The 15,000-nt window shown below is 48.8% G+C and overlaps 1 protein-coding gene across 1 annotated transcript in view; it reads left to right on the top strand.

Annotated features, from left to right (window-relative positions):
- The window catches only part of LOC103741851 (calmin-like), a gene marked incomplete at its 3' end in the record, with an annotated part of 74,894 nt that extends 60,296 nt beyond the window's left edge, over window positions 1-14,598 (top strand). Inside the window, exons 2-4 of the mRNA XM_008842786.2 lie at window positions 7,554-7,615; window positions 12,168-12,263; window positions 14,515-14,598. Coding sequence (XP_008841008.1) covers window positions 7,554-7,615; window positions 12,168-12,263; window positions 14,515-14,598 — 242 coding nt within the window. The remainder of the gene's footprint in view (window positions 1-7,553; window positions 7,616-12,167; window positions 12,264-14,514) is intronic.
- Between the last annotated feature and the right edge of the window lie 402 nt (window positions 14,599-15,000).

Below are 15,000 nucleotides of genomic sequence, written 5' to 3'. Positions count from 1 at the left end.
CTCTCTCTCTGTCTCTTTCTCTCTCCTGGGATCCAGCTAGCATCTGCCTCTCCGAAGATCTTGGGAAAATCTTGCCCCAAGAGCTCACCCAGCTTTGAGCAGCTCTATTTATAGCAAGAACTTAGGGCTCTTGAGGATGCTAAAGGAAGGCGACCCTAAGGCCGGCAAATGTCTTGAGAGATGCCATGAGCCACGAGGACGCATGAGTCTGTTTACTAAACATCTTTTATGCACCTGTCAAGTATAGGTGGTATCATTCCACAGCAGCCCAGGGAGGGAAGCATTGTCTTTATTTATAGACAAGTAATCAGCCTCAGAAAAGGTATGATCATTTGTCCAAGACAGCATAGTAGCAACAACTGAGTTTATGATGCACTGAGCTCTTTGCTAAGGGCTCTGCAAGCCTTATCCCATTCAGGCCTCGTCCTGGCTGGCCCAGCCTACTTGACCTGTCACTTGCCTGTACTCCCTCCCCAGGAGCCTAAGGCTGTGAGCACCCACAGGTGGCCTTATCCCCCAGAGGTCTAGGTGAAACCCTCAGGTGATGTTGTAAGGACAGCTCTAATAGATCTGATCCTCACAACTTCCTGAAGTAAATCTTGTGGTCCCCATTGCACAGATGGGAAAACTGAGGCCACAGCAACACTTCTGACCTCACCCAGGGCTGCTAGGAGCAGATTGCTGGCAGAGCTCTCCAGTTTTCTTAAACTTCTCTGAGTTCCACAGAGTGAATCTGAGATGGGTAGTCTCCTGGAAGCAGGAAGCAGTTAGACAAATTCCTTCCTCCTTCACTTCTAGCCCTTGGCTCTGTTGACATTCAGGATCTGACAGGTCTGAGTTGGGGAGGCTGTCCTGGGTAGCATAAGGTGACTCAAGCAACCCTTGGCCCTGTAAGATGCAGCATTCACTCAGTGGTGAGAATCAAAACTGCCTCCAGACCTTGCGTTCCTTGGGAACAGTGACCGAGAGACACCTGTGGAATTCCAAGCTGTACCAGGTGCTCCTGGCTGTGGGCATGGCTGAGGGACACCAGAAGAGAGGTGAGCTTCCTGGAGGTGGATGTAGACACTGAGACCAGGCTAGGTTAGGAGCAGATATCCTAGGGGTTTGGGCACATGCACCAGGACTTCAAGCAGTGTGGATGCACAGAGGAGCATCAGTCTGGAGCCAAGGTGGGCTGGGTTCAAATCCTGGTATTCCACTGAATGGTGGCAGCGCTTCAGCTTATCTGTGAATTGGGATGGGTGTGGTCTTACAGAACAGAGGGCCTTGCATGGAAATACAGCTTCTGCCACCAGCTACGTATTTTAAGCCTCCTTAATACTTGTGACAGGACAGGCACCCTAATTCACACGTCTCCTCCTCTGCAGCAGCTTCTGTGGCAGGGGAAAGCTGGCTTTGTGTCCCCCCACATGGCTAGTTCATGGGACTGCTTCTGCACCAGTTCAGCCCAGCTCTCCAAGATGGCTCCCTGAAGACAGCTCAGGAAACTAAATGGACCAATGAGGCCATTGCTGGTCTCTTTTGTTGGTCATTGCTGGTCTTCCTCCTGCCCAGCAGTGCCTGTGAGGAGGTGACCTGATAGCAAAGCTTAGCTCCCTACAATTAGTTTGATCCACAGGCCTCTCAGGCCAGGCACCTTTCAGGTAACCAGAGTCTTTTCAGCCACAGGACTTTACCAGTAAAGACACCCATCTAGAGCAAGGGGACAAAAGAGAAAGTGACTCTTGTCTTCCCTAGAGCCTCCAAGTCACTCCCAGGTGCTATTTTCATTGACCTGGCCTAAGTGACAAGTCTGAGCTCATGGGCCAGTGGAACCAAGAGAAGAGCCGGATTGTCTAAAGGGCTATGGTAAAGCCTGGGGGGCACCAAACTGCTGGGCCTTTCCCCCACCACCCTGGCATGTCCATTAGCACTCTCTGCTCTGCCCAGAGAAGACCAAGAAATTACGCTAATTGTTTCTTCTGCCAAGATGCAGATTCTCAAAACACTAGGCTGGTGATATGCAGGTTCCTAGGCCCCTGCCCCAGAGCACGTGAGTCAGAGGTCTTAAAAGGGCATTCAGGATGTAGTTCCGCTGGTAGAGTGCTTGCCTCACATGCATAAAGCCCTGGGCTCCATCTTAGATATCAAGTGTGGTAGCGTGTGCCTGTTAACCAAGTTCAAGGTTATCCTGAGCTACATAGGGAGTTCAAGACCAGCCTGGAGTACATGAAACCCTGTCTGTGAATTAATAAATAAGTCTGGGGACTGGAGAGATTGCTCAGTGGTTAACAGCACTTGCTGCTCTTGCAGAGGACCTGAGTTTGGTTCCCAGTAGCCGTGTCAGGGGGCTCACAATGGCCTGTAACTTCTGTTCCAGGGGATCTGATGCCCTCTTCTGGCCTCCAAGGATAACTTTCATGTACCTGTGCAGACATACACTTACACATAAATAAAATCTGTTTTTTTAAAGCCTGGAACAGAGCCCAGAAATTAACATTTTAACAATCACCCCAGAGGCTCTTGATGTTAGCGATCACAGGCTTCACGTCGAAAAACTGAGTCATGATTCATCACACTGAATCTGTTTGCATGAGGATCTGTATGTGTTAGCTGTTGCGTGCATGCAGCATGTGTCCATGTGTTTTCTCTGGGCATAATGAAATTTCAAGAGATTTTCATTTTCTCTGTACATACTGTATTGTCTTAATTGTTGTAATGATCATATAATTTTTTCTAGCAGGAAAAGACACCAAAGCTTTTCTCCTAGGCAGGGAGGACACAAGCATGACAGGAAATACTCTGTACGAAGTAGGTTTGGGGTGAATGTGACTGGAGTGACGAAAGACCACAGATTTGAAGGAATCTATCCCAGCTCCCAGAGCCAGCGTTCCTGTCTCAGTGCCTCCCAGCTCTCAAGCCTGCCTGCCATTTGGCACCCTGTGGAAGGAGAGAATGTCCCTCCTTCCATTTTTAGATAATCTGTTTTTGGAAAAGCCAGAGGTGGAGTTGCACCTGGGAATTTGGGCCAGTGGCCTAGAGCCAGAAGGCTGGGCCTCCCCTGCCTCCTTCCTCCCCTTTGCCCTCCTCCCCATCCACCCTGTCCCTGGGTTCCAGGGCCTAGTGTGTTCTCCCCTCCGCCCCCCTGCCTGGTTCTCCCACACCCCCACCAGCCAGGCAGAGGTGGGATGGTGATTTTACAGCACCGTTATTACTCCATTGTTGCCCACACTGGGCCCCACAACCACTCCATGAGCAGGCCAGACCCTTCCAGAGAAAAGGTTTCCTATACCTTTACAATGTGAGAGGAAAAAAGGGGCCGTTGGATTTATGGAAACTATATAAAGTTTATGAAGTCTTGGCGGGCCAGAAGTAGGCATGCCTGCAGGATGGGGGTGTGTTTTGAAATGGAGAATGCCCTGCAAGAGCAATGGGCTTCTGTCGAGACACCAGACAAAATCTCCAAGTTTAAGGTGTGCTGTGTGAGCCTGGGGACCAGGGAAACAGACCTGGAGGGAGCAGCTGCTGGGCATGGTCCCCCCCACCAGCCCCGGTGAACTCATGCACTCCCAGAGCATTCCTAGGAGGCATGGCTGTCCCCAGTCAGTCGAGGGTGACTCCACAAAGGTATTTTGAAAGTACGGACTTGCCCGAGGTTGCAGAGTGACCGTGAAAGGGTTGATCCAGGTAGGCCGGTGCTCTCTTGATCTCTCCTGTGTACTGAATGATGTGTCCCAGTTCTAGGTACTGAAAATACAGTCTCCATAACCTATTTCAGGTTGGAACTTGTCCGCTATTTGTGATCGAGTCTCACAGTCCCCTGCAAACCCTCAGTCGTCACTGCTTAGGTTTGCACACTAGGATTGGTAGGGACAGAAGCAAAGCCACTTCAGGATTAGTTCTGAATCAGGGCAAGGTTCGAATATACTGCCTTTGCCTTTGGGAACCCTGCTGTGTCCCACTTCTTCCATAGGACCTTCCTGGGACCCTGAAGAAGTATTCCAGGAGGTGCAAAGTCACCTCTTCCTCTTCCCGTTGCCCTTGCACTGGTTTCTTTTGTGTGTGCCTGTGGCATCTCTTTTTCTCCCTCCTACTTGGCTACAAATTCTTGGAGGCAGATTCCATGAATGATTAATTCTTCTTTGCTGGTTTTGCCCACAGGGCCTGGCAGAGTTCCAGTGTATAGTAATCGCTGTATAAATATCAGCTGGGAGGGAAAGTGGATGGATGAATGGATGGATGGATGGGAAGACAGATGAGTGAGAAAACAGATCCCACGATGGGCAGGTGAATAGGTGGGTAGGTGGTGGATGGACGGAAGGATGGTAAAGTAGATGGTGGAGGGCAAGTGGCTGGTTGAATGGATGGATGAATGGGAGGACATGTGGGTGGGTGGGTGGATAGGTAGAGGGATAGGCATGTGTAGATCATCACACTCACACTCATTTACACCCCCACAGTTAAGACCTGGCTTCTCCCAGGCTTCTTACTAAATGCTCTTCTGTTGGGAGGGTGGGGGTTGGACTTTGCTCTCTGTGAAGTCAACTCGAGAAGCCAGCCTGTGTGTTTGAATGTGTGTGTAAATACTTTACAATCCCTCATAAACTTGTTTAAAGACAGGTGGGGTGAAAGTATAAACTTGAGCAGCCTTTGGGGAGGACACTTTGGAAGTGGCTATTAAAATTTTAAATGTGCCTACCACCAAGACCCAGCAGCTCCACCTTTAGCTCCTGAGGATAAGAAATATATTCATGTGCTTGCACACAAAGAGCCATGCACTGGGTGCTGGCATGAGTCTGCTCACTGTGGGATGACTTAGAACCGTGTGGATTAAAAGTAGCCTGACGTTCATGTCCATTGGGATGGTGACCCAACCATGAGACTTTCTACCATGGAAAACTGCAGCCACCAGAGGTAGATCTGTGTGCAGAGATGGACAGTTCACAACCGGGGCTCGGGGTGGGACTCTCTGGAACTCTGGGACTCAGCCATCTCAGCAGGTGCCTCCTTAGCCCACCTCTGTCTCTTTCCATTTCTTTTACTTCTTCCTTCAGTGGGGGGTGGGGGTGGGGGAGACAAGCCCACTGGAATTAGATATTTAAATCTCATGCCTACTCTGCAGTGACCTTCCCCTTCAGAAAGGAAAATAAGAGAAAAGCAGTTATGTGCATAATGACTATCTGATGGCTCTTCAATTAAAGAGACTGAAATGCACAATATTAAAATCTGATTTATGGGTGCCACTATCTACCTTAATAGTGAGGCCAAGAGCCGAAAAAGCACCATAGTCATTATGGGAAAGCAGAGCCTTTTTTCTCCTTGCAGAGACAAATTGACTCTCATTTTCTTATTGCTAAAGGGGTGTGAAATGGTTTCAGGCATCTGTGATACGTTCTTCTGTTCTGCTGAAATCCAGGACTTAGCAATTTGGGAGTAAATTAGGAGTCATCTGGCTGAGCGGTTCAGGGATGCTTCCTGAGGAGATTGGTGTCTGGATACCCAGGTTGCATCCACCACAAGCCACTGTGCACCAAGATACAGATGCTGCCCGCTGCCCGTGATCCCCACTGGCTATCAGACTGATCTTTGATGACTCTGGAGGGGCTAAGGCCACAGCTTAGGAGGAGGGGAAACTCAGGATGCAGAGTCCCAACATGGCGGCATGCTGGGTGTTTAACACCCCAGTTTCTTCTGTGTGTGTGTGTGTGTGTGTGTGTGTGTGTGTGTGTGTGTACATGTGGAGACCAGAGGTTGATGTCTGGGCCATTCCTCTATCACTCTTCTCTGAATGAACTTGGAACTTTCTGTACCATCTAGACTAGCTGACCTGTGAGCCCCTAGAATCCAGCTCTCCACCTTCCCAGCCAGAACTGGGGTTATAGACATGTGCTGCTGTACCCAGCTTTTACATGGGTGCTGGGGATCCGAACTCAAGTCCTCATACAGCAAGCACCTTACCCACTGAGCCATCTTTCCAGCCCTCTGCACACTGATTTTTTAAAAATAGTGATCATGGTTGTTATTATAGATAATTTTGCTTAACATTGGAAGAGCTGGAACTGAACCCAGGCCTTGTGTTTCCAGGGTACTGGCTGATGTGGGGGCAGAGCTGAGAGGATCCCAGTCTTTTCTCTTTCTAGCTAATGCACTGGGAGAGCCAGTGTAACCCTCTGAATCTCATTTTGTTCATCTATGGAGTAGTTTCTCCTTAGCAAGGGTGTCGTAAGGCTTACAGCTTAATAAACAAAGGAACAGAATCTGCCCAGAACATAGCTGATGGATGGCAGTGTTTTGCACAATGAGCACTTCTTACTAAGATGAGCATTGGGGGAGCACCATCTCCTGGAAGGAGGGATCCAGTCCTGGTTCAGGGCCATCCATTCACCGTGGCTAGGCAGCAGGTACCTGCAGAATCCTCCCTGGCTTTAAAAATAAGTTACAGGGGCTAGAGAGATAGCTCAGTGGCTAAGAACACTGGTTGCTCTTCCAGAGGACCTGGATTTGATTACCAGTACTCACGTGATGACTAACAACAGTCTGTAACTCCAGTTCCATGACTGACACCCTCTTCTGATGTCTGCAGGCATTGCATGACATGGGTGCACTTATACATATGCAGGCAATACACTCATATATGTAAAATAAATAATGAATAAAATATTTAAAAAAAAATAAGAGTGACAAGGCTGGGCATGGTGCATAGACCTATAATCCTAGCACTCTGGAACCCAAGGCAGGAGGATCATGATTCAGAGGCCATCCTGGGCTGCATGGCCAGACCCTATCTCAAAAAAAAAAAAAAAAGCTGCAAGCTGGGCGTGGTGGCACACACCTTTAATCCCAGCACTCAGAGGCAGAGGATCTCTGTGAGTGTGAGTTCAAGGCCAGCCTGGTCTACATAGTGAGTTCCAGGACGGCTGGGGCTACAGGGAGACCCTGTCTCAAAACGACCAAAAAAAAAAAAAAAAAAAAAAAAAAAAAACTGCAAAGAAAAAGTAAAATTGGCAGCTGCTATTGCAGAGGCTGTGTTGCTGGTGACATGCATGACTCTTGGGACCCTCCTTAAACTTTGGAGTAGGTCTTGTCCCAGCATGCAGAAGTGGAGGTGGGTGTATGGTTTAAGCAAGAGGCTGGGAGTTGGCCAGAAGTCTGACCTTAGGACTGGCAGATCATTTCCCCTAAACTCTGATACATTCCAGCTCCCATCCTAATTCCTAACCACTGGCTCCATTCCACTCTGGCCCTCACCCCATCTCTACCTTAACTAAGCCCCTGCACGGGCCTACTGCCTGGTGGGTGACTTTTAGATTTCCCACCAGTGTTGCTTAGCCTGAAGACAGGTGGTTGGAGACCCATGGATGATTTGGATTTGTGCAGTATACACAGGTTCGGGGGTTGGGGGATCGGGCGCTACATGAGCCCTTGGTGGCTCCCTTCTGGGAGGGGCTGTGCGTATGCCCAGGACCCTGTAGGGTTCTGTCTGCCGTCTGTCCACATAGAGTCTCTCTGGGAAATGAGGGATTTTGCACGTTTCTTTTGCGCTCTGGCTAACGGCATTTCTTTGTTTTCAGTTGAGAGGGAAAATGTGCAGAAGAGGACTTTTACACGATGGATCAACCTCCACCTGGAAAAGGTAAGTGGGGGCCTCGGGGCTGGGGCATGGCACAGTTATATGTGTTCAACTGCAGCTGAGCCGATCGTTCTCAACAACGGCAAGGAAGAAATGTGGTCCTGCTCTTGTGTGTCTCTGTGTGTGTGGTATTGATGTGTGTGTGTGTTCATGTACATATGTGTGTAAGTGCACATATGCCATAGCATGCATGTGGAGATCAGAGGACAGCCTTGGGCATTGGTCCTTGCCTTCCACCTTGTTTGAAGCAGGACTTCTCGTTCACTGATGTATGCCCCAGGCTAGCCCGTGAGGATTCTCCTGTCTCCGGCTCTCATCTTGCCACAGGTGTGCCAGGATTACAGATGTGCGCTACTGGATCCAGCTTCCCATGGGTTCTGGGGACCCAAATTCCAGTGCTCAGATTTGTGTGGAAGGGCTTTATCCACTGAGCCATCTCCGCAGCCCACTGCTCTGTTCCTGATCAAGTCAAGCCTTTCTAAGTGTCTTCTTACTGCTGCCCAGGCTCAGTGTTAACAGGGGGAGACATGGCCACTCTCTGATCACCAGTGTAGTCGGGTGAGCAGAATTTCAGTCTTGTAGTGGGAATTCTTGAGCAGATGGTGGAAGACATTCCATGTTGAACAATCCCAATGTGTCCATGGACGGGATACAGTCACTCTCCAGCTCACACCTGCATCCAGCCATCTGCTCACTATGAGGCTGTTCGGAGCCATTCGTAGGCACGTAGACTGATTTATCTAGCCCTCTGGGCATCTTCTAGCAAAGCCCTTGTGAATCACATAGTGTTGCTCTTGGTGAGCCATACTGCCTGCCCCCCAACGCACCTCAGTCTGCGCTTGGCAGCTCCCCACACACTGCCAGGTCTCCTTGAACCCTCCCACAGTACCTAAGTACCAGCCCTAAGTACCCTCCTGTTAGAATGAGGAAGCAGGGACCCAGACATCCTAGGTCCTGAACTCCTCTGTGGCTTCTCAGTGGCCCCTTCCTTCTCCATTTACTTTCTTTTTCCACGTTCTTTGGTCACGCCACTTTGACTTGCATTGTGTCTACAAACTGCTGCCACACACACACACACACACACACACAGCATTATGTAGCTGACCCTGCCCTAAACAGAGAAATTGCCAAGGAGAGATGGGTGGGCAGATAATTCCCAGTGAGAAGAGGGTGGGGAGGGAGCAAATGACTAAATACTCTTTGCACATAAGGCTGGACCAGGACCATGGACCCCAGGAATAGGAGTATCTTTAGTTTCCTGGGCTGCAGGGTAAGACACTATCTTCCCTTTGAAAGAAAGCTGGCTTATGGGGCTGAGGATATAGCTCAGTGAGTAGAGTGCTTACCTAGCATACACAAAGCCTTAAGTTTTGATCCCCAGCACTACATAAACCAGGTGTGCATAGAGCTGTAATCCCAGCACTTAGGAAGTGAAGGCAGGAAAATCACAAGTTCAAGATCAACCTCAGATATTTAGTGAGTTTGAGGCCATCCTGGGGTATACATGACTGCGTTTCAAAAATTAATTAATTAGTGGCTGGAGAGATTGCTCAGTAGTTAAGAGCATTTACTACTCTTCCAGAGGACTAGGGTTCAGTTTCTAGCACCCACATGGTAGTTAACAACTATCTGTAACTCTAATTCCAGAGGGATCTGATGCCCTCTTCTGGCCTTTGTGGGAATTGCATGCACACGGTACACTTACATATATTCAGACAAAACATTCATACACATAAATTAAAATATTTAAATTAGTTAGTTAAGCTTATTTGAAGATTCATGTTATCAACACTACCTTGTCTTCCTCATGGACACTGATTCTCCAGCTACCCTCTGCCAGTTTCTCGTATTTTCCTCGAAGCTGGCTGTGCCCTAGGGGTACAAATTGTAGGAAGAGGTTCAAGTTCTTTTTTCTTCTCCTCTTAAAAGTACAAATTTAACTGTCGACGGCCTGGCAAAGACCGTCCCAGTGGTTAGAAAGCAGGGAAGTGGAACTCTTGACTGACGTTCTTGCCCAGTGGTTCACGTTTACAGCAGACTGTTTCTCAAGCTGGCACACAACCACCTGGCTCAGGCCCTGGATGACACGGTGCTGTCACCTCACCTGTGAGCCTCTTGAACTCTGGGTAGAGGAATCACACACGAAGCTGTGATATAAATCTTTTGCTGGTTGTTTTGACTTTGAGGGCATTTTTGGCATCGTTCAAAAAGGAAAACATTATTTGGGGAGAGGAACACAAAAGAAAACCAGTCCCTAAACCTGAGCTTGGTGAGCTCCTAAATTAATGCCCGATGTATGTCAGCATGGAGGGAATTCCTAGTGGGGGACCCAGCAGGGCCAGAGCAGCCCTTCCTTCTTTCTTTTTATAATAAAAATAAATAAATACAGAACAGAACAGAGTCAGGTCACAAATGCCCCCACATTCACCACCACCTGGTGTGAGCTTCTCTGAGCAAGCACGTGCCATTTCAAGGACTTTATCGTCTGCCAGCCCCATCCTGGCCCCCTTTTCAAGGCAGGGAGGGAGAGTGTAGCACCCATTCTGAGGCCAAATCAGACAGCACCTGAAACCAATGTGTAATAAACAGAGAGAAATTAACAGCCGTGTTTCCAGCCCTAGACTTTAAGAGCAGCCTTTCATGGGAAGGAAACCTAGGAACTCCTTGGTGAATTGGGCTTAACTGCAATTTGAAGGCTGTCAGGAATATTTACTGAGTCTCTGGCTTCTGGAAAAATTCCCTAATTTACCAAAGGAGTTCGATCATGCAGAAAGCCCTGGGGGTGCTGTGGATCCGGCCACAGCAGACTCCTGAAGCCGGGGGAATGTTGGGCTGGGAAGTGTTTGGGCTGGAGCTGGTTCAGCCTCTCCCTCCCACCCTCATGCCCCTGCCATGCAGCCCTGGACCCCGGCCAAGGTCGTGTTTGACGCCCGCTGCAGAGGCCCTTCCAGGAACTGCCGATGGAAATTGGCCTTCGGGTTTGACCCCAAAGTCAGAATTCAGCCTCTGTCAGCCTGGTAACCGGGAATTTTGTCAGTCCATTCATCAGGGGGTGTTTTGTTGGGGTGTCTCGTTTTTTGCTTCACATTAAAAGGAACAGTATTTTCCTGAGTCACAGTGCTCCCGTCAGCCCTGCCAGGCTGCAATGTGCCCAAGGCTGCAGTTTGCGAAGAAAATGCCCTGCCTTTTGGTTATAAGTTGCTGATGTCCTTGAGTCAAAGCCCTTTTCTGTGCACCTGTGGGTGGAATTGCCCCCAAACCACAAGGTTTTGACTACCTCGTGGTACTGAGGCTCATATAAAAGGTAAGGGAAACACAGGCACCCTAAGGGCCACCGAAGGAGGCTGCCCAGAGAAAAAGGCTGTATTTGTGAGGCCTCCCTTACCCTTGGATCTATACTGGGAAGGGATGCTACCTGCCCCAGGGATGTCCTGTTTCCCATCATCCTCAGGGGCAGACAGAGCATCCAGAGTCATTGCTCTAACCTGGCCAAAGCTCAGGTCCCCAAAGGAGAGAGGAATTCCTGCCGAGGCTGCATGAAGCTCAAGATGCAGACCTCTGGCCCCTGCTGCAGGAGACTCTGTTGCAGTAATTGCAACTGTTGCAGGCCCGACTTAGGAAATGGTTCTTTACCAAATAACTACTTGATGATCACTCAGCTTCTTTGAGCCTTAGTTTCCCCAAATCTGAAGTGAAGACTTGTACTACGTCATTTCCTGTAAGCCCGAATAAAACTCTGTGTGTGTGTGTGTGTGTTGTATGTGTCCCCAAATCTGAAGTGAAGACTTGTACTACGTCATTTCCTGTAAGCCCGAATAAAACTCGTGTGTGTGTGTGTGTGTGTGTGTGTGTGTGTTGTACGTGTTGTATGTGTGTATGTCTTGATCCATGTGCTGATGTGTGTATATGGCAAATGAGGGTGCATGTGTGCCTGTGGAGACTAGAGGCTAACCTCACATGTTCCTCAGGAGCTATCCACCTTATTTTTCTGAGAGAAGTTCTGTCACTGGGACTAGGGCTCACCAATCCAGCTAGGCTGCTTGGCTAGTGAGCCCCAGGACCCCTTGTGTCTCCACCTCCCCAGTTCTGGGATTATAAACTCACATCCCCATGCCCAGCTTTTTATGTAGGTACTGGGGGTCAAATTCTAGTCCTCCTCCTTATGCAGCAGGCACTTTACCAACTGAGCTACCTTCCCAGAGCCAGAATTCCTTTACTCTATGGTAGGCTGTCCAGGAGAGTCATTTCTTTCTCCCCTTAAACACAAACCTGGATGTCTAACCTTGGGGTCTGAGATCTCAGGTTCGGTGGGTCTCCTAGATCACTTATTCAGTCAGACCCCTGTTGCTGAATCTCTTGTACAACCCTCCCGCCAAGTTCCTGTGCACCTGCTCTCCAGAGTGCCCTTCCAGGGTGATGAACTCCTGCCTTCTCAGGTGAGCTTTCTGTAAGTAGCAAGAGCTGGATCCCTCCTGAGCAAGAACCGCATCTCAGAAATAGTTCACTTGACGAACCGGGTCACTAAATGACTTCATCCTTTCTTCCTGCCCCACAGTGCGACCCACCTCTAGAAGTTACAGACCTATTTGTGGATATCCAAGATGGCAAAATCCTAATGGCTTTGTTAGAAGTCCTCTCTGGGCGAAATCTGGTATGTATGCCACAGCAGGGTCAGGAAGAAGTACAAAGTGAGGCGCTACTGAAGGGTTGTTTCCCGTCACTGTGATAAAATATCTGAGGTAAATAACTTAAAGGAGGAAAGGTTTACTTTGGCTCCTGGTTTGCAGAGGTGTCATTATGTAGCCCCCCTTGGCCCTGTTACTTTGGGCCTGAGAAAAGGCAGTACATTATGGTGCCTTTGCCCCTTATGCAGGGGAACTTCTTCCCTCTGGCAGCATTAAGAAAGAGAGGAAGGGGCCAGGGGTCCCAATAGTCTCCTTGAAGGCACACCTCCAATAGCCTAACTTCCTCCCACCAGACCCCACCTTCTAAAGGTTCCACCACCTGCCAATAACAACAGGGCCTGGTGGCTGAGCCTTTAGCATATGAATTTTGGGGGAATCTTCCAGATCCAAATGGATGCTCACACCCAGACAGACACAAGTCCTGTAACAGGAAGTTACAGAGTGACATGAGCATGTTTGGTTGATACCTTTGTCTTTTATTATTATTATTATTAGTGGGGGGGGCACATACATACCAGTGTGTGTGGAGGTCAGGGGACAACTTGAGGGAGTTGGTTCTGTCCATCCACTGTGAACTCCTGGGATCAAACTCAGGTCACCAGACTTTTCATGACAAGCACTTTTACTTGATGAGTCACCTTGCTGGCCCATGATATTTATTTTGCTTTTTTTAAAAATGTATATTTTTATTGAATTTTTATGCATTTCACACAATACACCTTAAGCACATTTAAGCTCCCTCTTGAAGGCAAATATATTTCAGAGGGTAAATAAATAAATAAATACCCAGTGTTTTCAGTAAGCCTGTGGTGGGTAAGAATTGAAACTGGAACACTGAAGTTCATCTAGCTAGTCATCTTATTAACCAGAGTGACAGCTAAGAATCAGAAAGACTGAGGTAAAAGGATAAGTATAAGTAGTTAACCTCTAGATGTCAGGAACACCCATTAGTGTAGCAACCAAAAATGTCCCCAAAGTGGCAAACTGATTCAGTCCAAAATTCGAGTCATGGAGGTAGGGGTGGTCTGGAGAGATGGCTCAGCAGTTAAGAGCATTTGCTGCTCTTGCAGAGGACTGGAGTTTGGTTCCCACCATCCATGTTAGGCAGCTCACAACTCACATATAGTTCCATCTCCAGGGGATTTGACATCCTCTTCTGGCCTCCATGGGCACCCACACCCGGAAATGAAATAAATCTTTTTTTAAACAATGCCAGTCATCTCTAGGTTGAGAAACTGGCTATAGGTTCAAGTGTTTGGTTTGGCCTTGGTAGTCTTTCACAGCTGTATGAAGAGAACCGAGATATAACACCCCCAAACTGTAGTTCAGTGTGACTGCTCTGGATCTGAATTTAAGAGAAGACTTCTATTCTCAGACCAGTGTGGCCAGGACCTGTCACACCCCGTCACGCTTTCCACCTGGGCTTTCCCACTAGCAAAGTGGAAACTGCCCATGGGTGCCCTCAGAGGGAGGAAGCAGCAGATTCGGGCAAGGCATTCTCAACACATCCCTCAATGTGAACGAGCAGCCGGGTCTGCCAAAGCCTTTCTGAGGAATCCCATTCCAACCCCTTGTTCTATGTTCCCAGCAGACCAGCTGCTGCTTTGTAGCCGGGACACTACAGACCTTGTAGCCCAGTCAAGTTAGGCCTCAGATACCCATTAGCTGAGCCCAGCAGGTCCCTCCTGGTGGGACTATCATGTGTACTCCCTGGAGGAGCAGTGATGAGTTTAGGACAGTGTGAGTTCGCTCTGTAGCATGCCGATGTGCCTGTGACATTGTCGGGATTTTATTATCTGTAGTTCTCTCTCTCTCTCTCTCTCTCTCTCTCTCTCTCTCTCTCTCTCTCTCTCTCTCTCCAAAGCTCATGGCCAGAAACAGCCACATCTTCTGCCACTGGGGAGGCCTGCACTGAGACTTAGAGCTGACTGGTGACAAAAAATAGATCCATGTGTCCCTGTTGAACTTCCCCTTTCCCTAGTAGCAGTGAGTCATGTCCCAGGTACTGTAAACAGGCCGACCTTTGACCTTTGAGGACCCTGAGTGATATAGGGCCATTTGTGTACTACCCACGTGGGTATTAGGCACCAGCCCCTATCCTCCAGGAACCTGTATGGAAAAGAGAAAGAGAAAGGAAAAGGGCCCTGGGGCACAGCTTCCGAGGCTTGGCTGCACCTTGTTCTGTTTTTAAGTGAATCTTGTTCTCTTGATTTTCAGCTGCACGAATATAAATCCTCCTCGCATCGTATTTTTCGGTTGAACAACATAGCGAAAGCACTTAAGTTTCTGGAAGATAGCAATGTGAGTGTTTGAAGCCCAACTTCAGTAACGTGAGCTTCCTCTGGGATCAAAGGGCAGAAGTAAATTCAGTGCTGGTCAGGACAGAAGCAGGGAGAGGCATTCTACTAAAGTGACCCCACCCGAGCTTAGGGCGGAGGGAAGTCACTCAGAGAATTCACATTGGGGGATGCAGCCCACAAAACTCTGCCCTCCTGATGCTGTCCGTGGGTGGTTAGTCCTTGCAGACCAGCAGCTAGCTGACTCTGATCTTTGGGATTTATTGCCGGAATGAAACTGTCTCTCAAACTTAAGGCAGGAGAAGAACTAAGGAAAGGGGCTTCAAGGCCCCTGGGGAGATGACCGCAGGCCCCCTCTGTGACAGCACTTCCTAGCTCTGTGTTTGGAGCCGTTTCCTGTCCTTCC

This window comes from Nannospalax galili, unplaced genomic scaffold, assembly GCF_000622305.1.
Source record: "Nannospalax galili isolate Female #2095 unplaced genomic scaffold, S.galili_v1.0 scaffold1740, whole genome shotgun sequence".
In the NCBI taxonomy this organism is placed as follows: Eukaryota; Metazoa; Chordata; class Mammalia; order Rodentia; family Spalacidae; genus Nannospalax; species Nannospalax galili.
Note: the sequence above shows the minus strand (reverse complement) of the source record. Positions and strands in the feature narration are given on the sequence as shown.